Source organism: Cynocephalus volans, chromosome 4, assembly GCF_027409185.1.
Source record: "Cynocephalus volans isolate mCynVol1 chromosome 4, mCynVol1.pri, whole genome shotgun sequence".
In the NCBI taxonomy this organism is placed as follows: Eukaryota; Metazoa; Chordata; class Mammalia; order Dermoptera; family Cynocephalidae; genus Cynocephalus; species Cynocephalus volans.
The window spans coordinates 15,031,582-15,054,250 of record NC_084463.1 but is presented as its reverse complement, the minus strand read 5'-3'; the positions used below and the strand labels follow the sequence as shown (position 1 = coordinate 15,054,250).

General features: G+C 40.2%; 1 protein-coding gene across 3 annotated transcripts in view; it reads left to right on the top strand.

The window, feature by feature from the left end:
• The first annotated feature begins 7,637 nt into the window (after positions 1–7,637).
• Positions 7,638–22,669, top strand: part of DDX6 (DEAD-box helicase 6) — a 36,054-nt gene continuing 21,022 nt past the window's right edge. The window contains exons 1-4 of one of the 3 annotated variants that reach the window (XM_063093020.1): positions 7,638–7,731; positions 11,152–11,619; positions 14,691–14,754; positions 15,742–15,846. In XM_063093020.1, the coding sequence (XP_062949090.1) occupies positions 11,420–11,619; positions 14,691–14,754; positions 15,742–15,846 (369 nt within the window). In that variant the 5' untranslated portion in view covers positions 7,638–7,731; positions 11,152–11,419. Of the gene's footprint in view, positions 7,732–8,138; positions 8,211–8,342; positions 8,432–11,151; positions 11,620–14,690; positions 14,755–15,741; positions 15,847–22,669 lie in introns of those variants that run through there. The other 2 variants (XM_063093021.1, XM_063093022.1) reach the window with 2 other exon arrangements.

Sequence of the window (22,669 nt, the reverse complement as noted above, 5' to 3'; positions counted from 1 at the left end):
ATAAAACTCCTTAAAGAAAACATAGGAGAAACACTTCAGGAAATAGGACTGGACACAGACTTCATGAATACGACCCCGAAAGCATTGGCAACCAAAGGAAAAATAAACAAATGGGATTATATCAAACTAAAAAGCTTCTGCATAGCAAAAGAAACAATTAACAGAGTTGAAAGACAACCAACAGAGTGGGAGAAAATATTTGCAAAATATACATCTGACAAAGGATTAATATCCAGAATATATAAGGAACTCAAACAACTTTACAAGAAAAAAACAAGCAACCCAATTAAAAAATGGGCAAAAGAGCTAAGTAGGCATTTTTCTAAGGAAGATATACAGATGGCCAACAGACATATGAAAAAATGCTCAACATCACTCAGCATCCGGGAAATGGAAATCAAAACTCCACTGAGATACCATCTCACCCCAGTTAGGATGGATAAAATTCAAAAGACTCTGAATGATAAATGCTGGCAAGGTTGCGGAGAAAAAGGAACTCTCATACATTGTTAGTGGGACTGCAAAATGGTGCAGCCTCTATGGAAAATGGTATGGAGGTTCCTCAAACAATTGCAGATAGATCTGCCATATGACCCAGCTATCCCACTGCTGGGAATATACCCAGAGGGATGGAAATCATCAAGTCGAAGGTATACCTGTTCCCCAATGTTCATCGCAGCACTCTTTACAATAGCCAAGAGTTGGAACCAGCCCAAATGTCCATCATTGGATGAGTGGGTACGGAAAATGTGGTATATCTACACAATGGAATACTACTCAGCTATAAAAACGAATGAAATACTGCCATTTGCAACAACATGGATGGACCTTGAGAGAATTATATTAAGTGAAACAAGTCAGGCACAGAAAGAGAAATTCCAAATGTTCTCACTTATTGGTGGGAGCTAAAAATAAATAAATAATTCACACACACACACACACACACACACACACACACACACACACACACAAATCCTGGGGGGGGGGAAGAAGACATAACAACTACAGTTCCTTGAAGCTGATATGACAAGTGAACAGAAAGGACATTGTTGGGTGGGAGGGAGGAGAGGGAGGAGGGAGGGAGGTTTCGGTAATGGGCCACAATAATCAACCACATTGTATATCGACAAAATAAAATTTAAAAAAAAAAGAAAGCAGGGCCGAGCCCGTGGCGCACTCGGTAGCGTGCTGCGCTAGCAGCGCGGCGACGCTCCCGCCGCAGGTTCGGATCCTATATAGGAATGGCCGGTGCACTCACTGGCTGAGTGCCGGTCATGAAAAAGACAAAAAAAAAAAAAAAAAAAAAAAAAGAAAGCATGTAACACATTAAGAATGGTACTGATTCTAAATTTCCCAATAAATGACTTTTTGAACAACAACAACAACAAAAAAAGTAGGAAGTCCAGGAAGCTACTGAAAAAGTCCAAGCAAGAGAAAAAATCCTGGATTGGGACAGTGGCGGTCATAACGGAGAGGCAGAGATGGAAGTGATACTCCAGAGCAAGAAAGGACGGGATTTTGCAACAGGATGCCACGTAGCATAGTGCCTGTCCCCAAGGAGCCCCGCAGGGAATGCTAGTTCCTCCCTCCTCTCTCACTCAGCAGGGAATGAGCATAAGGGAAGATTGCTTTTGTTTGTTGTTGAGAATGGAGAAAAACAGGCAGGAATCCAGGTTGAGGGGAAAAACCAACAGAGAGAGAGATATTAAAAATATAAAGGAAAGGAGGTAACCTATTTACTCTTTTTTCTTTTTTGGTGGCTGGTCAGTACAGGGATCTGAGCCCTTGACCTTGGCATTATAACACCCAGCTCTAATCAACTGAGCTAACCAGCCAGCCTGTAGTATTTTACTTTAAAAGGGATAGATTTAAGGGACAGGTTAGCCTTAGATAGGAGGTGTGATGCTCTATCCTCCAAGACAGGAACAAACAGCAGTGTATGGGAGGGAGGTGGAAAGATTATGAAGCCCCTATGGAACGCTTTGATTTGAAGGTGGGTTTATGAATAGAAGAAAAGATTTAGAATGCTGCTGTGGAAAATAATTATCCTTTGAAAACAGTGGCTTTCATTCTTGGCTGCGCATTAGGATCATCTGGGGAGTCTTAAAACCAAAAATGATGCTGGACCCCTGCCTCAAGCATTCTGTTTTAATTCTTCTGGGATGGGACCCAGGCACTAGTGTTCTTCAAAGTGCCTCTGTTGACTGTAATGAGTATCCATGATTGAGAAGCACAAGTAGGAGGCTTGTGGAACAACAGGAAGAGCTCAGCTGAGGTGTAGGAGCAGGAATTCGTTGTTGAGCCCATCAGTCCGGCTACAGGACTCTCTCCAGCATCAATATTCTTAGAGCAGAAGCTGTGAAATTAGACCATGGCATTAGTTTACTAAGGTTTGTAGGACATGAAACTGAAGTGAGAGGTGATAAAGGCTGGGAAAATAGAATTGAACTGGCCAACCATAGGCTGTAATCTCATAGACTACATAGAGGTTCACACGAGTCAATAAAATAATAACAGCAACAGCAACTAATTTTGAGTGCTGTCTGCCAACTCCTAAAACAAGTGATTTATATAAATTCTCAGTTACTCTCACAATAACTCTAGGCCCTATTATCCCCATTTTATAAATAGGGAAATTAAAGCTCAGAGTTAAGAAACTTTTTCATGTTTATGGAGTTAATAAGTGACAGAGCTGGGATTTGAACCAAGATCTGTCTGACTCCAGAGCCTGAGCTCTGGTTGGACAGGAGTAGGAAGGTGGGAGGACAGGGGCTTGTTGTAATATATCTGTTGGGTTTTGAATGGGATTTAGATGGACTGAGAGGAAAAGAATGGGAGGCAAGGGAATGTGTCCTATCAGGAGACCAGAGTAGCAAATGTATCAGGGAGGAAGAGCAGGAAATCAGATGGGGCAAGCATGCTGGCATTCCCAATCTGTTGATGGAGTATAGACTTCATGTGGTAAAGAAACTAGGAGCCATTGAGGGAGGTTGTTTAGCGGGTGGATGACATGATAAAAACTAGTCTTTAAAAGTCCTTAGGCAGATGAGAACTAGGAAGGTCATTGAGGAGACCTGCACTGAAATACTTTTCTCTCCCTTTATTCTTTGTCTTGTCCTGGTAGCCCTTATGTTAGTTAATCCAGCAATGGCACTCAGGACACAAGACATTGCCAACTTTTAGCTAAAAGTTACCTTCCGAAGATCACAGTGCTGTTTTCAAGGACCAATAAAAGGTTCTGCAGATTGACTAGCTGTGGGAAACCAGGGTTGGGCACTTTTTCATGATTGGTAAAGTTCCTACCCCTTCAGAGAAGGTTATTCATAAATAGAACTTTGTCACAGGGTGACAATAAGATTTGCATGTCAATAAGGCTGCAAGCGTGGACCACTATCAACGTTACTTGTCAGCAACTGCTTCTGAACTAACTCAGAAAGTACCCAAGAAGGCCAAGGCATCTTAGATGGGGACAGCGTCAGTTCTTTCTTGATCTGAGTAGACTTTACACCTAAAGATCTAGTTTCCAAATTTCAGTGTCTTCCCAGCCACACATCATTTTCAAATTAATAAATAAGTTAAAATTGCTGCTGCACAATAATCTTAGGAAAACTAAAGAGGCAAAATGAATAGCTAAAATCCTCTGGGTGATAACCAGACATACACAGTGTGAGACCTGATGAGGCCAAAAGGCACCTGGTGAGCTGAGCTAGCTAACTGGCTGTGGTGCCCTGGGAATGTGGGGATGTTATCCGTCAAAGGGAATATAAGTTCTGCAAATTAAACCTGGCAGTTTGAGGAAAATGTGTTTAACTCATCCACCTCCCTCCTCGTTTGTACTACTGCTTTCCTGCTTTTCAACTTGAGTTTACTCTGGAGGTGGAACATTTATTCCACCAAAATGTGCCTGGTGTGATCTGTCAGTGATTAAAGATACCTGCTTAGTATGCATTAACTTCAGTGCAGAACTTGCACCTCTCTGAGGATATCTTTACTGAGCCCTCAGTTGCTTTATCTTCTTCAGGTGCATAAATTGAAAAGGCAATTTTTACCTCCTATCAAGTCCAAAGAAAATAGGACTTGGTTCCTTGGGCTCATTAGACTTTAGTATTGATTAGTGACTATCAGATGTTGCTTGAGCATATTTGGAAAAGAACTTTGTATGTTGAAACTTCTTTTGGAAAATCAGAAAATTATTCTGTGAATCATTTGAAAGAAGGATACTGTACTATAAAGCTTAGCCAGGTGTGACAAAATCATTTTATTGAGGATACAGTATGGGTAAACCTTTTTTCTGAGTAATGAACACATCTGAGTGTAATTTGAATTAAACTATTGTTTCCTTTAAAAAAAACCCCACAAAGTTAAAAGTGTGAAATCCATTATAATGTGTTGAAAACATTTGGATGTTAAGATACTATCATAGATCCATACATTTGAGGTTCAAATTACTTGGAATTATAGATTCTAAATATTTCAAATTGAAGTTAAAATCAAGAGTAAATTAACCTGTGATTTTTTTTTTTTCTTTCTAGTAATTTTTAGGTAAATAAATGAGGTCAGGATGTGAGACTGGCAAACAATATTTGCTGAGAGGACCCATTATTATTACTTTTTTTTTTTTGGGCAAAACATCAATGTTTATTTAAACTGTACAGGTAGAAACATTAAAAACCCCTTAGGTAAAAAGCCAACAGGTACTTTGCATATTTTCATGTCACCCAAATTCACAACATCTTGGTCTTGATGATTTACACAGAGTCCTGGCCTGTCCCAGCCATCCAGGCACAGCACAAGGCCATCTACAATCTAGCTTCTTCGCCTGGCCCCTAACCAGGCGCTCAGTGTGCTGTTGGGGGCATCTGACACAGCAGTCTTGGGGCAGCTCAGTGGCCTGTGATTTCTCACACCAAGATCCTATTACAGGCCGCCGAGAAGAGCAGCCTGGCAGATGGGATGAACCTGCACATGTACTCTGGGTCACCATGGCCAGAAAAGTCCTGGGTGGTCCCCAACCACAGTCCACCAGCTTCAGCGTGCACTCAGCAAAGCCAATGGCCATGAGGCCACCCCTAGGGACAAGCTCAGTGATAAGGCAAAGAAAGGCAGTGGTATCTTCACCACCTGCTTCTGATGGCGTCTGTAGAAGGTCACCTCCTCACACAAGCCGAGGCCCATGCACACCAGCAGTGCCCCATCCCAGGGGCAAAAGGCAGCGAGAGAGGGTGGCGGGCGGCCAGGAGCCTCTGAGGCAGCCAGTGACGGAAAGTTCAGCCAGTCCACAAGCTTGCAGAGGTTGAGAGGACCCATTATTGTGACTGAATTACAGGTAGCATTTTTAGTCCCCTTTCATTTTTTTTTTTTTTTTGGCAGCTGGCCAGTACAGAAATGGAACCCTGCACCTTTCCTGTTATCAGTGCCATGTTCCGACCGAGTTACCAACAAGCCCCCATCTCATCCTTACAAAAAAAAAAAAAATCCTACTGTGTTTTACTTATTAATTTATTGGCAGCTAGCTGGTATGGTGATGTGAGTCCTTGACCTTCGTGTTACAAGGCTATGCTTTAACCAACTCAGCTAACCAGCCAGTCTCTGTTGTGTTTTAAAGAGAGATATTGAAAACCTCAAATCTAGTTGTGAATCTTTTTCTTTTTAAAAACGTCCCTAATACAGACACATTCTCTCAGGCTAACGATCAAGGCCTAACACTTTAGCTAACAACTTTATAATCAAAGTACAAAAAGTACGGTGGAGGGTAGGGGGAGGTGAAGTGAGAATGACTAAAAACAACACAAAAATGGCCAATACATCTTGAGAAACTCTTTACTACATACAATTAACAAGTGACCTCAGTGGGGATGGCATACCTTCCAAAAACCACATTTACTACAGATCACCCACAACTATTACACTCAATATTAATTAAAAGGCCAAAGGATTGGATTTATATAATTGTTTTAAAAAAATACATTTTTAACAGCAAATAATTTATCTGTATTCCTAAAGTATCATATTTTGTATAAATCTTGCTAATCTGTTTGAACTAGGTAGAAAAAAATGTATTACAATTGTTGGATTGGACCAATCAACCACCAAAATTGAACCCAGAAGATCCAAGGGTTCATAGCTTAATTCTAAACTGTCTATGCTTCTCACCAGAAAACTGAAAAGGCCTGATATAAATACTTGAGCTGTGAGGGTATTTCACTATCTTAAAAAAATCAGGCAGAATCTTTAAAGGTTGGACCTGGAAGGACTTCTAGTTGAAAAGGGGCAGCTATTTCATATGCCACTTTTGTTTGTCTCCTTTTTTTTTGTTATGACCTCTACCAGGCTCCTTTTGAAGGTTACAGTTTACTTGTGGATGCGAACACTTTTCCTTTGCCTGCTCCCATTTCTTGAGTGGTCTAGGGAGAGAACCCATCAGGCAGTGGCCTATTTTAAACGCTAAGGCTCCTCTCCCTCCCACCACCTCTTGGCCCATCTGCCCTTCACATTCTTGCTGTTTGGGAAGATAGTGGGGTAAACAAGGCCTTATACCTTATCATTTTAAGAAACTACTTGACCACCTCTTTAGTCAGGGCTATTCCCTTTCATGAGTAGGTGTCTTAAAATCTGGGTTGGAGGTGACGATATAATCTTAAAATTAAATTTTAAGGGCATGGTGTTATAACACCAAGGTCAAGGGTTCGGATCCCCATACCAGCCAGCCCCCCCCCAAAATTTTTTTTTTAGGGGAACCTTCTTTTCAACCTCAAGAATAGTTTTTTCACTATTCTCCACCACCTTCCCATTGGACCGATGGAAATAAAGACCACAAAAATAACAGGTTTAGTAATGGGAGAGACACATAGGAAGGTCGGGGAGTGGGAAAGCTTTATAGGGGAGGAAGAGGGGGGAAGTGGGGAAAGGCTCAGGTCTGCTCAGTTTGGAGGTGGTTGGCACCGGGAGGCTGGAGGACGGCTAACTAGAAGCCCGGCCTCCTATGTGATTGGTTTGGGGAGCATATTTGGCTTTCTCTGATTGGTCCTGAGTTGGAAGCAACTGGCAAAAAATAGGAAAGCTGCCAGTCAGTGACCAAGTCCTGACCAGTCTGGGCTGCTTGCTGCAGAGGTCGTGGGTAGGAGTTCTGTTGTCACATAGGCTTGGCCATTGTCTGTCTGTAGGTTCAGTCTCTCAACTGGGTAAGACCCTAGGTTTTTATTTTCCTTGACCTAGTTAGCTTTTAGCTCCAAATTTCTGTTTTACTTGGAACAAGACAGCATTTCTATTATTTCTGTTAAAGATAAACAGAGGCATTAGGATCTGAAAAGTAATTATGGAAACAAATGCATAACTATCCTCATAGTGAGGATCAGGCAGGAGAAAGAATCACCCTCTGACTTCTGGTTTCCCCATTTCCTTACAGAACTATTTCCATTATTACTGACTCCTCAGCAGCTCCCTCCCTTCGGGGGAGGCCCGGCCTCTTCTGCCCTCTCTTTGAGGACAGCCCCCTGGGGACGCCCTCCCGACAGGTCCCCCTTTCCCCAGGCTCTGCTGGCCACTCGGTGCCTCCGCCCACTGCCCCCTTCCCCCACCCCCCGGCGCGCCCTCCTGCCCGGCCGGCCCCCTTTCCGGCCCCCAAGCCGAGGCGCGCGCCGGGGCCTCCGGGCCACCTAGCTCCGCGCGTTCCTGGATGGACGCGACCCCTTTGGCCCAGCAGCAGCCTCCCCGGCCTGCGGGAGGTGTCAGGTCAGCTTCCCGTCCCCGCTCAGCTGCCCGGCCCGTGTCTTCTCGGAGAGTCCCTGGTCAGGAGTAGGCAGGTCTTCCTCTGGTCTCAATCCCCGATTTTCACTTCGGAGGGGCGAAGGCGAGGCGACTCTTCCCAGTCACCATTCCCCAGTCATTTCTCCTCAGTCGTGGAAAAAGAGGCCCTCCTGCCCCTTCAGGAAGGAACCCGTATTTCCCCCTGAACTTTTCTCTCGTCGGTGTGAGAGAATGGTCCTCCATGTTCTCCTTTAGGAGCTTCCCCGGCCGGGCTTGTTCCGTCGCGGCGGGCGTAGCGGCGGCGGCAGAGCTCGCCATCTTGAGTGGAGGAGGAGCCGCGGCCGCCGCCATGCGGAGGGGCAGGGAAAGGGAGGAGGCGGCGGGCGAGGGAGGGGGCAGAGGAGCCGAGGTAGCTCAGCGCGGCGGCGACTCCGGTGGTGCCCTGAGAGGGGGCAGCGGCGGAGGTAGGACTGGACGGCCCGGGAGGCGGCGGCGCGGGCTGCTCGGCAGCACGGTCCCCAGAGCGGGGCGGGGGCGAGGGAGAGGGCGGGGGCGGGAGGAGGCCGCAGCGAGGGGCCGGGTGGGGGCGGGCGGAGGTTTCCGAGGAGGAAGGAGCCGCCGCCATTTTGGGAGCTTCGAGTCAACAATAAAAGACCGAGGGTGCCGAGCGGGAGTGGCCTCGTTGGTAGGACTCGGGCCCGAGCCGCGGGGCGTGGGGCGAGGTGGTGGGGTCGAGGTCAGCGGTGCCGTGGGGGCTTCGGAGAGCCCCTCGGGCCGGCGTGGTGGGCGCCCTGGGGCGGAGGCCTAAGGCCCGACCGGGCCGGGGGAGGAAAGCGGACGGCAGCTGTGTGGGGCGCCCTAGAGGAGTCGAATATAGAAATGTGGTGCGTGGCGGGGTCGGGAGGAGGAGCGGGCCAAGTACTCTGAGGAGCTTTCTAGGAGATCGGGGAATATGGGGTCTAAGGGGGGTGGCTTAAGGGGATGATGATGGAGGTTGTAAGGTAGGAGGCGGCCCTATAGGGGATGGTAGGAATATGCTGTATTGGGGGAGCTCGCTTTCGAAGAGGACCGGCAGCTGCTTTATTGCAGTGGGCCTTGTAGGTCGACAACCAGAGGGTGTTTATAGAGCCCCTAAGTAGTGGAGGAAAGGAGGGGCGTTCTGGGTTGAGGGGGGTCCCTTTTGTTTCCTACCGGTGGAGCTGGTTCCCGGCTCTTGTTGCGCAGATAGGATTGCCGGGCCCCAACCTTTTGTGTTTTTGGTCAGAGAGAACTGACTTGAAGTGTGTGGTTGGGGGGAGGAGGGGCAAGAAATTATTGCCCTCCAGTTGACGGGGCTCCAGTCATTGGCTTGTCTCTTTCCCTCTTCTTCACTCCCTTTTTTCTTCTTTAGTCCCCTTTTCCCTTCAGAATAAGACCCAGTCACTCCAACTTGCAGCTAAAGCTTGAAGAAACTGCGCTGCATTTGCAAACAAAAGCTCTTGTTGGAGATGACGGTACTGTTTAGGGTGTGAAACTGTCCATTGCGAACTACGATCTGGGTAGTGCAGTAATTAATTCCTCCGGGGGCTCCTCCCAACTAGTCTACGTTTCTTTCTTTCTTTTTTAGTGTAGAAATATAACTTGCAAATCTAAATTGGGAAGGGGTAGGAGGAATGTTTCCTTCTTTGAGACCTAAAGCTGCAGTGTAGGTTTCAGTTTAAGAAGGGAGCAGCTATCTCATAGTTTGATTTTGGATTTAGGGAAATAGAAAGTGTTTTTGTGCATAATGGACAGTAATGAAATCGTTTAGTTTTTAGAGGTTGTCCTATTCGTCCTCTTAGTGCTTTGCGTACAGATAAGTCTCCTTGTGTGAACTACTTGACGTCTTTGATCATTATAAAAACCTGTCTATATAGGAAAGTAGCTGTTAACCACGTTTGCTTAAGAGACCAGTCAGATTCAGGGAGACTTCGAAATAAAAGTTTGGTGTATTGTGATGATCAGGATTTGCTTTGAGCAATTTGATGTTCAGATTTTTTAAAAAGGGAAGACGTAATCAAGGTGCTTTTTCTAATTTTGAGATGCCATTTGAGTTAAAATTTTGAGTTTGAGATGCCTTGGGATGTGGCAAAGACAACCGGCACTGATAAATAAGCTAGTGTATTTTTAGTAAGAAATAAAAGGGAGTTAAAAAATAAAAAGCCAAAATAGTAGAGCTTTGTTTTCTGGTATTTGTAAATTTTGTGTTTAGTAAATTTTAAAATAAGAATTCGATATGGAGAACAGTTTAAAAATGGAGGAGGTCGACCAGTTCTTAAAAACAACTATTAATTAGATTTAGAAGTATTCTGGGTTTTATTTATTTATTTATTTATTTATTTTAAAGATGACCGGTAAGGGGATCTTAACCCTTGACTTGGTGTTGTCAGCACCACGCTCACCCAGTGAGCTAACCGGCCATCCCTATGTGGGATCCGAACCCGTGGCCTTGGTGTTATCAGCACCACACTCTCCCGAGTGAGCCACGGGCCGGCCCCGTATTCTGGGTTTTATTAAAGTCACTAGTGTGCTTACCTTTTTACAGATCGTACCCCCAGGAAATTTCCTTTTTTGTTTTTATTTTTTGAATAATACTATTTTAAATTGGGTTTAAAATAATGCTATTTTAAGCTTTTTGAAAAGTGTTGTATTTAGAAATAACAGTTTTTTAGTATTCATTTATTAAGGTAGCAAAGATTTTCTTGGCTGTTTTCAAGGAAAAGATTTTGACATATAGACATGTCCATATCCCTTGACTGCTTCATTTATTGTTTTAAAGCACAAAAACAAGAGAAAAAAGAAAATACATTTTTTCTTCGTAAAGTTTAACTTCTGTAGTTGAAATTCATGAGGGCACAAAAGTGGGTTTTTGTTTGTTTGTTTTCCTGAAAGCATAAAGTTAAGTCAAAGCTCACTTAACTGTTCAAGGACTTAGTTGCTGTCAGAAATAGAAAAAAAAGTTTGAATTGTCTTGCCTTGTTTGAATCTAGATTTTCATTAAATAAATTGTGTGATACTTCACTGAGTTGTAAAGCAATTAAGTATAATGAATCATTGACTTTTAGAGAAATCAGGGAGGAAACTGAAGGAAGAGATTGTCATTTGACAACTAATGCTAATTTAATCATAGTAAATTTCTACCTAATCTTCTCTGGGTTGCTTTGACCTTACAATTTTAAATGTTTGTTGAGATTGATCTCACTCTAGGTTTGGTTTTTGAGGCAGTTCGTAGTTGTGTCTTCCCTAGCTTGGCTAATGATTTGGTTTAAGTGTTTCTGTATTCTGACTTCTTTAAAAGATGATTATTTTAAAGGAGTTCTCTGAAAGGAAAACACGTTTTATCCTAACTTTCTTGTGTTTGCTAATTTAATTTTTTCTTTCTTTCAGATTGAAGTAAGTGAATACAGATATAATTCAAGCTTGTTAGAGGGCTTTTTAAAAATAAAAAGTTGATTCGGTGCACGAGAGCAAGTTACTGCTGCTTACCGTTCAGAGACTTACAGGTGCTTGCCTGCATTGCAATAAAGGACTCATATATTGAGCAAGACTTATATTTATCTCTTCGTTTTGGAGAGCCTAATAAACTATTACAGTTTCTCTACTGACTTTAAAAAGTTTTGAAGTTTGGAAGAGACACCTTTGCAATTAACACAGCATGAGCACGGCCAGAACAGAGAACCCTGTTATAATGGGTCTATCCAGTCAAAATGGTCAGCTGAGGGGCCCTGTGAAGCCCAGTGGTGGCCCTGGAGGAGGGGGCACACAGACACAGCAACAGATGAACCAGCTGAAAAACACCAACACAATCAATAATGGCACTCAGCAGCAAGCACAGAGTATGACCACCACTATTAAGTAAGTGTTAGAATAAATGATAAACACAGTTGGGGAACCAAGATTTCTTTTTGTACTTTGTTAACTACTTTATGTGTACCTTAATTTGACTATTTTGATTGCAAATAGAGGACAGATGACTTTGTTTTATGACTAGCATGTATTTGCAATAGAATAGAATAGTGTATTTCTGCCATAATTAATTCAGCAAGTAATCATAGGAACAGATGATTATGTATATTAATTTTGTTAGATTATTTTTTTGAAACATTTCTGTTTTCCATATGTGGCTCAGTATAGGAGTTACTAGCTGAGTTTGTTATAAATGAATGAAATGATCAAATTCATCTTGGTTTTTGTCAATATTGTATTTTTTCTAGTGTTGTAATTGCAGCTTACCCTAGTTTTAAATGGCAGTTAAAGCCAAGTTCAAGTTTTAAATTTAAAGACTTACCTACCCTTCTGAACTGCAAATGTTTTCACTCGTAGAAAACATTCTTTATTTTTTTTCGCTTATGGAACTTTGCTTTTCTACTTTTTTTTTTTTTTTTTTTTTTTTTAACGGCATTTTCCTCCTTGTAGACACACAAAATAAATTATGGGGAATTCAGGTTTTTAAACTCTTGGGAACACATTTCTGTATGGTCCCAAAACCCTTTGACTCTAAAATTTGAGAACCTCATCTTACTACAGAATATTTTTTCATTGAAAGCTGGAAGTTTGTAGGCTGTCATCTTTAAGTGGTGCCTACCTTAAATTATTTGAATGGTAGCTGTCACTCTGAAGATTCAGCTATAGGAAATTAACATTTAAGATTCTTGACCCAGTTGAGGTTTGGCTTTTGCTAAGCGTCTACCCATGTAAAATAATTTAACCTCTACAGATCTTCATAAGATGGTGATACTTGGCTGAACTAAAGTGTATGTTTTATTACAACCTAGATCTTTTCATTTCCTAGAGAAAAATAGCCCTTACAGGCAACTAGAATGGTAGCTCACTAGAATGGTGGTTCACTAGTGACCTAAGAGTATATGAATTCCCAGTAGAATTGGTTTGATCAGTGAGAGAATTGGCATTAGTGAATATTCTATTATTTTTAAGGTGAATGCTTTAATTGGTACAGAAATAAAGACTATTTTCTAAATTATAGTTTGTCTTGACAAAATATGAATAGGCTAGCAAAATTTAGGCTGTTTTTAAGGATAGAAACATATGTTACTTCATTATAAGAGAATTTTTTTATTTAAAAAATTCTGATTTGAGTCAACAGTGGGTTTTGCTTTTTCTTTTTTGCTTTTCCTAGGATTAATGGTTTTTCAGTTCTGTCACTTATTCAAATCTCAGTTTATGTGCCATCTCTTCCATGAGGTCTTCTAGATCCCCTCAACTATCTTCATATCCCTTCTAATACTTATCTCTCACTTATTTTCTCATTTTAAATAGTTTGTTTTTTACTTCATAAGATTATAAATTCCTTCTGGGCAGGTTTTGCATTGTATCTTAACCATTATTCACTATTTCTTGAATTTGACAATTATGGCAAGCTGGCCTACTAGGATGTTGAACTGACGTTTTTGCTCAGAAACTTTGAATGGTATAGGCTAAAATGAAAGACTTCAGTAGCCTTGGAATTGGTAACAAAGAGTACTGGTGTTAGATTATTTGCCTCATGTGGGAACTAGCTTTAAAATAAGTGCTTATTTTTCTAACTCAAGCCTTTGAGATGCTTTGGGGCTCGTATGTAAGAATAACTACAATGAAATCAGTGAAAAGTTTTATTTTAAAGATGACACAGTTGAAAGCATCGTCTGCAGATGTTTCCTGACAATCTTTTTAAAATTTATTTTATTTGAGGTTTTTACCTGAATAAAAAGAAATTTGGTTGTTTATGTTTTCCTTTTTTAATTCTCTTTCATGGTTTCAAGCATCTGCAGTAAAATAGATTAAGAGAAATTAACAGCTCATACTGAGTTCTTATCTTTCCAGCTACTATGCTGAGCGCTTTACATAAATTGATATACTTGTTAATACCTCATTTTATATATGAGAGAGTAGAGGTTTAAAAAATGACCAGTGCAAAGTCACAGATCTAATTAGTAGAGTCAGGACTTGAACTCAAGCCTGAAATTTCAGAGTCTTTGGTTTTAACTTGCCACCAGAAGGTACAAACTCAGATGCCTACAGAGGATTGTACCAAATTAGAGGACGCTTGCTCTATTTAAAGGGGGCCGGCGGCCCTGTGGCGCACTCGGGAGAGTGCAGCGCTTGGGAGCGCAGCGGCGCTCCCGAGCCACGGGTTCGGATCCTATATAGGGATGGCTGGTGCGCTTACTGGCTGAGCACGTTGCGGATGACACCACACCAAGGGTTGCGATCCCCTTACCAGTCGCAAAAAGATTAAAAAAAAAAAAAAAAAAAAATGGGGCAGCAGCTTGACTTTAAACTCTACTTACTAAGCTACCAAACTGTTGCCATACAGAAATTTGGAACAGTGTTGTTAAAGCTTCCAGTTTTCCAAGAAAAGCCAGAATCTAAACTTTTATGTAAAATCTCCTGATTTTTTTAAATATTGGCAACTAATATAAATTAAAACACACACATACACAGTGTAGGTCAAATAAAACATACACAATGTAGGTCAAATAAAACATTTTAACAGAATATTTACTACACTGCTTCTCTTAAAAAGTTGGATGCCTTCATCCCTTCTGTTCTTGATTTTTTTTTTTTTTTTAAGATGACCTGGGGACCTTAACCCTTGACTTGGTGTTTTCAGCACCACGCTCACCCAGTGAGCCAACCGGCCATCCCTATATGGGATTCAAACCCGCGGCCTTGGTGTTATCAGCACCACACACTCCCGAGTGAGCCACAGGCCGGCCCTTGATTTTTGATCCTCCCTAGATTATTCTCCGTAAGAACACTTTTTCTAAAGTTAACTCTCTTGTAACTGTATTAAGTAAATGGCGATATATTAAACTTACTGTGCTTTTTTTTTTTAGAACTTAATTACAATTGAGATGAGTCATCTTTGCATTATTAGGTAGAATGTTATGGATTTTGATACTTCAAATTTACTGTATTCTCTCTAGACCTGGTGATGACTGGAAAAAGACTTTAAAACTCCCTCCAAAGGATCTAAGAATCAAAACTTCGGTAAGTTGGTTATAAAATTAAAGTGAGGAAACTAGAAGTGAAGTAGTTGTAACAGTAGACATTGTTTACGCTTGAGTTGAAATGGTTGAAATTGTATCGGTCATATATATTGGATTGCCAAAATTTTTCACCATTCTTTGGTGGAATTATATAATAATATAATCAGCATGTATATGTTTAAATAATGTGTTTATACACATCCACGTGTTATCTAATTTATGGAATGCTGTTAGGGTATTCAAGGTATTTTCTCAAACTTTTCTTTTGCTCCCAGTAAGATATTCATGCTAGGTATTATCCCCATTTTGTGGATGAGAAAACGGGAATTCAGAGAAGTTGTTTTTCTTAGCCCAGTATTCTCAACCAGGGGAGATTTTGTCCACCAAGGGATATTTAGCAATAGCTGGAGACATTTTTGATTATTTTGTGGGGGGTTGCTATAGGACAGCTCCTTACAACAGAGAATTCTCTTGTCTAAAACGTCAACACTGCTGAGCTTGAGAAACCCTCACTGAACCATGGGTATTTGTAGCTTATGAGTGGTGGAGCTAGAGTTTGACTTACATCTTGTGATATGCAATTCATAGTAGGATACTTGCATAGAAATAATAGTATTCCACCAGTCGTTAGAAGACTATGACCACAGAGTAGCCTTTCCCCAACACACAGCTTTTAAATGGCTTGTTTGTGTTGAAGGAAGCATGATTATTCTCCAGGAAAGGTTGAAATATAAATTAAAAGTAATCTGTGTATGTTTATTTTATTATTATTTTTTGGCAGCTGGCCAGTACAGAATTTGAACCCCTGTGGTGTTATAACACTGTGCTCGAACTGAACTAAGTGGCTACCCCTGCATATGTTTATATTTAAGAATGGGTAAATGAAGAATTAAGGTCTCCCAGACAAATTTTCTTAAGTATGCTAATACCAAAGGACACAGTTGTACTTTATTATTGTTGTTGTTGTTTGTTTTGTTTGTTTGACTAGGATGTGACCTCCACAAAAGGAAATGAGTTTGAAGATTACTGTTTGAAACGGGAGTTATTGATGGGAATTTTTGAAATGGGCTGGGAAAAGCCTTCTCCTATTCAGGTATGCTTATCCTTTTTATCACATTCATTAGGTTATATGTCAAGCATTATATACTTACCTTTTAGATGTGTGGGGGTGATGTAACGAATCAGCATTTCTCTCATGTATTTACACACACACTATTTTTCTGAACTTAAGGGTAAGTTACAAAATCATGCCGCTTTACCTCTAAATATTTCAGTGCGTATTTTCTGAGAATAGGGATATTCTCCTGAGAATAGGGATATTGTCTTTTATAATCATAGTAAAGTTATCTTCAATCAGTTTAACATTGATAACAATGTTTCTATTTCATCTGTCATTTGTTTTCTAATCATTAATTGATCCAAAAATGTTCTTTATAGCATTTTTTCCCTTCTTGCGTGGGATCCAGTCTAGGATCAGGTATCACATGTAGTTGTTATGTCTCTTCAACCGCTTTTAATGGTGAGCATTTCCCCAATTTTTTCTTTGTCTTTTTATGATATTGACATATTAAAAATATGCCCCCCCTCCCTTTTTTTTTTTTTGATAGAACATTTCTCATTTCGGGTTTGTCTGATATTTCCATGTGAATTAGATTAAAGTTACACTTTCTCAGCCAGAATACTGCAAATGTCATCTTATGGCCTTCTCAAGGTATCACATTTGAAGATGTACATAGTGTCCATCTAGTCCTCATTGGTGATGTTAATTTTTAATTACCCTGTCAAGGTGTTCTCTGATTTTTTTACTGCTCACCTCCCTCCCCCTTGAAACTGATAAGCAATCTGGGGAGTATTTTAAGACCATGCAAATACCCTATTCATCAAAATTTTCCTTTAGTTTTAGCATTCATTGATGATTCTTGCTTTATGTCATCTTTACTCTGATGAGTTTTCAACTCTAGCTCTCCCTCCACATTTGGCCCCTATAAAGAAACGCCTTCCTTTATCCCCTCTTTACTTATCTATATTGTTAGTATGGATTCCTTTTTTTTTCTTTAATGATGTTTTTGTTCTCAGATTGTCCCAGATTTGGCCAGTGTCAGCTCCTTCAGTCTGGTTCCTGTGTTTTTGTGATGTGCCTCCTTCATTTTTCTTGAGTACTTCCTTCCTTTTGACATAACATGATGCCAGGCTTATCTTATACCTACCCTGCCCCAGCTTTGGAATCCAAGGAATCCAGATTCCTTTAAGTGGGGAGTAATATTAGGGACCAAGATCCAGGTACTTTGCTACTTGGCCCTTTCAGCGGAAAAAGTAAGAAAATATATGCATATATGTACATACACACATACATATGCGTGTACCTATATATACCCAAATTGACAATGTCTTTGCCTTTTTGGGGGGTGGGAGGGTGGGGATGGCTGGCTGGTGCAGGGATTCAAACACTTGACCTTGGTGTTGTAACACTGCACTTAAACCAGCTGAGCTAACCGGCCAACCCCAAATTGATGAAGACAACAGGCAAATGTTTAAGTTGATGAAACCATTAGATCCAAGCTGTGCTAAGGACAAACCTTGTGACATCACTGAGTCCTTTTTCATTGAGCAAACATATAGAGTGACCTAGAAAGTGACACTGGGAATTCTGTGATGAACAAGACAGATGAGGTTCCTGTCCTATACTCTGGTGGAAAGGAAAACTAATTGTACAAATAATTTCAGTATAATATGAGTACCTTTCTAGTGTACGAACCCGTTAAGGGAAGATGGGACAACCTGGAAGAAGTGATCCATGTTTTAAACAGAGAATACTGGGGTAGTGATTGCCCAGAGGTGATAGTGTGTTTTTGGCTGGAGTAAGTATCAAGACAAGGCTATGCATCATCAGATAGGCATTTGTGTGTAGATATTAGAAATGCCTAGGAATATAGACTATGATGTAGTTCATGTTAATTCATTTTGTCTACACAAATGAAAAGTCTTTTGTTTGTTGTTGTTTTGGGTGGCTGGCCGATACAGGGATTGAACCCTGGACCTTGGTGTTATCAGCACTGTGCTCTAACCAACTGAGTTAACCAGCCAGCCCTCAAATGAAAAGTTTTATTTATTTATTATTTATTTATTTTTTAAAAGATGACCAGTGAAGGGATCTTAACCCTTGGCTTGGTGTTTGTCAGTACCACACTCAGCCAGTGAGCCAACCGGCCATCCCTATATAGGGATCCGAACCTGTCCGTGGCCTTGGTGTTATCAGCACCACACTCTCCCGAGTGAGCCACGGGCCGGCACTAAATGAAAAGTTTTATGAGAGCTCTTACACTGTAGAGACTGCATCATTCAACTTTTACCTTCAGTATATAACACAGTGCCTGTGCATATTTAGAATGCTTTGAGGAAATTAAGGTAACCTATGTCTACAGGCAAACTTGGTATAGAGAGTCATCCAGGTTGAATTTCAACTTCCCTCTTTCCTAAGTTGATTATTTGGGTTATCTCTCTCAGCCTCAGTTTCTTGACCTATAAAATCAGGGTAGTAGTGTATACCATAGGGTTGTTGTGAAGATTAAGTGAAATAATTCATATGCTTCCTACAGTGACTAATACGTGATAACTGCACAATAATTATGGGTTATTTCATTATAAAAGTTTTATCAAAAAAGGGAATTGGTTAATTTAGCAGACCTAATTCTTAATGGACACTTGTTGACTCCTATTTTTCACCTGTATTACATATTTTTTTATTTTTTTATTTTTAAGATGACCAGTAGGGGGATCTTAACCCTTGACTTAGTGTTGTCAGCACCACGCTCTCTCAAGTGAGCTCATTGGCCATCCCTACATAGGGATCCGAACCCATGGCCTTGGCGTTATCAGCACCACACTCTCCCAAGTGAGCCATGGGCTGGCCCTTGTATTAAAATTTAAAATTGACTTTGTTACTTGCACTCTGACTGTTAGCATATAGCAGTTAGGCAGTAAACTCCCTAGCCACTTAACCATTGTGACATCTAGCTTTTTCTGCAAAGTAGAAATAAGTAGTCTCCCTCACAGAGATTTTATTGTGAGAGTCAAATGTAATGTATAAACAAAATATTTTGAAATAGCAAAGTATTGTATTGTACTTGTAAAACAATATTAAGTATTGTTTTAGATATCTAAGACCACCATTCGTATTGCCTTTTTTTTCCTTTCTTAATTTTTCCAGAGAATCCATGGAAAGTACAAAATAATGTGTTTCTTAGAGTCATTCAGAGTAACATTATAAATATTAGGATTTTATAACAAAAAGAAATTTACAAGTCCCTTAGAAAAATTCAACCTTGTGTTGTTGAGCTGCCCTCTGCTATTTTTTCCATTCTTACTTCTCTTTACTTGTTTTTTTTTTTCCCCCTTCCTAAATGTTTCTATTGTCTTCTGTAGTGCTTGGTTTTACAATTTTATCCAGGCATTTTCCCCCAAATGTTAAAACCTTCTTGATGAGATGGGTGAGTCTTCTGCATTTGAATCTTTTTGAGAGGTGAAATTTAGTTGCACTTTGGATATAAGATTATTGCAGAATGAGGCATTTAAAATTACATGTTCTCAAAGGAAGTTTTATGCTGACAGGCTGGTACCAGATATACTACAGATTGTTCCCACACATCTTTATTTGGTGTAGCCATCTGTGACTTTATTTCTAGGTCTTCATGCTATGCCCAGTAGCTTTACAGGAACACAGACTTCCTTGGAGGTCCTAAGAACCTAATAATTTTTCTGCTTAGCATTGTGAAACTATATACTAACTTTGGGATTTTGATGGAGAGATGGCAGCTATTGCTGCTTGCAGACTCCAGGAATACCTTTTGAAGATTTTTTGTAGATAATTTAAGAAGGTGAAGAAATGACAGGACTAGGGGAACATGGAAGCTCCTCACTGTTAGCAACAAAATTTTACACCAAGTCAGGAATCTCAAATTGTTTTATCAACTAAGTCTAACAAGGATTGATAGTTTCTTATTTGTACTTAGGAATTATAGCAGTCTGAATCCTTTAGTAAAGTCATTCTTCCTGCTAACAGTGGGTTTATTATGGCTAAACGAATTGTTTTCCTAAATTCTCAAGTCTTTAAATGCAGCATCTTCCTACTGGTTCATTGTAAAATTGGGTGTGTTTCTTAAATTAGAGATATCATTGGAAATTATACCTTTTGTCTCCTTTTTTCTGGGTAGCCAGGAACACCTATAACAACCATTGCTATCTCCATATCCCCCTCTGGAAATTAAGGTTCTTACTCTCAGCTGGCTTTGGGAAGTAAGAGGAAGCAGCTACTCCAGATGCAGCTAGTTGGGCAATTTTGAGCTTTTGTAGATACTATACTATTGTAAAATGCCTTTTGATACTAGGAAATTAGAAAGTATTCCATTCAAAAGTTGTTGAAACCAACTTTTGGGGTTGGCTCAGTAGGTTAGAGTGCAGTCTTGTAACACCAAGGTCAAGGGTTTTTTGGGGGATCCCGATAAGCCAGCTGCCCCCAAAAAAACCAGAAAAGAAACCAACTTGAAATAGCTTAAGCAAAAGGAAATTTATTGAAAGAATGTTAGGAGTCCATAAGCTTAATCAGAAATCTGGAGAAACACATTTGGAAATGGCTAAGAATCAAGGCAGCTCTGAATGGGCTTAGGAAGCTGTAATGGATGCACTATAACAATTTAGATTCTTAGGAAGGAGCACGTGTCTACCAGTTAGCTTAGAAGGTTGGCCAGACTTGATTTATTGGGGCAGGGAAGGGGAGGGATATAGTTGCTTACAAGGAAGTTGGGGTGCTGCTAGAAAAGGGATATTAGGGTAACCAAAACACAACAAATACCTATTGGATCAGTTCCTAAACCTTACAGTGGAGCATGGACTTGGAGATGTAAGGTTGTGGGGTTGGGGTTTTTTTGTTGTTTTAAATTTGGTCATAGCTTCATTGAGATATAAATCACATATCACATAATTCATACATATAAAATGTATAATCAGTGGTTTTTAGCATATTTAGAGTTGTGCAACCATTACCACAATCAGCTTTAGAAAAATTTTCATCACTCCCAATAAGAAACTCCGTTAGCATGGGCTGGCTTGTTAGCTCAGTTGGTTAAAGCGGGCTGATAACACCAAGGTCCAGGATTCAATCCCTGTACCAGCCAGCTGCCAAAAAATTAAAAAATTAAATTAAAAAAAGAAGAAAAAGAAGTTTTGTTAGCAGTCACCCCTCATTTTCCCCCAGCCCTAAGCAACTAATCTACTTTCTGTCTCTGTAGACATGCCTATTATGGATATTTCATATAAATGGAGTCATATAGTATGTGGTCTTCTGTGACTGGCTTCTTTCACTTAGCATAATGTTTTCAGGATTCATCTGTGTTGTAGCATGTATCAGTACTCCATTCCTTTTTATTGTCAAATAATATTCCACTGTATGTCTACACCACTTTTGGTTTATCCATTCATCAGTTGGTGGACTTTTGGGTTTCTATTATTTTGTATAATGCTGCAATGAACATTCATGTGGGGATCTTTTTGTTTTTCTTGGGTATATATGTAGACTAGCTGGCTCATATTGTAACTCTTATGTTTAATCTTTTGAGGAATTGTCAGACTGTTTTCTGAAGTAGCTGTACATTCCCACTAGCAGTGTTATAAGGATTTCAATTTCTCCACATCCTTTCCTACATGTTGTTATTTGCAGGTCTAAGTTTGAATCCTGTTTCTAGCATTTCTTGTTCTGTGTCCTTGGGCAAAACAACTAATCCTAAGGATCCATTTTGTCATTCGTAAAACATAAATTACCTAACTTGAAAGTTGTAAATAATATAAAGTATGTTAGTACCTGGCATTGTGTCCAGCATGTAGTAAGTTTTTAAGCAATTCTTAGTTTCCTTCCTTTTTTCCCTTTTCCCTGGCAGCTCCCCATGATTTTCTCTTGGGTTTCATAGCTGTCTGAACCTGACTTGAATTCTCTGGCTTCATATTACCTAGTCTCCCTACGAAAGAGTGATAAGAGACAGTGTGGATTTGCTGAATTCTCTGTTAATCATAATGGGCATTATATGAGCCTAAATATCAATGCATTTTAATTTACAGACAATTGTATATACTCTGTTAAAGCTTTATCTTTAAAATATTTTGTTATGCCTGTCAATGAGGGCAGAAGAATAGAAGTCAGTGGCCTTAATCCAAGTGAGTCAGAAGGTGAACTAAAAATGGAAATTAGGATACACTCAATCTGATTTTGCCCTCCTTCACTTCATTCAAAAGTTGTATAAAGAACCTGACCTAGCAGTTCATTGAGAGACTACACATTTAAAAATTACCTTTTTTAATGCTATAGAAGTGAATAGTGTGCAGGTAGCCTGTTAAGACCCCTGGCTCCTGGCGCTGCAGAACCACAGAATACAATGAACCTGTGGAGGTAATGGGAGCTTCTGGAACAATTGAAGATTAGCAGGGTTGACTCAAAGTAGGAGGGAAGAGATTAAGACTAAAGAGTCAAAGCCACGATTTTCTTCTTTGCTTTACCATAATAAGCAGACCGTTTAGAGCTGGCTGTAGGAACAAGATAATAGTATTGTCACTGGACCATTTTCACAGTTCTAGCAGCTATGTTATTCAGAGTATGTGGATGGAACCCATGTGACCCATGTGATTGGGGTTCTAGGTGGAAATGATATCATGATGTGAGATGGAAGTCATGCTGCTTATGACTTAGCTATTTCTACAATAACAGTTTTAAAGTGCTAGAGATATATATATTTATATATATTTTTTTGGTCATTAGCCCAGGCATAGGAGGAACAAATTATGTCAGTGATTGTGAATCAGTTTCCTAATTTTTTACTTTTTATAAATTAAAAATGCAACATCATATCCTTTTTAACAAATGAATAACTAGT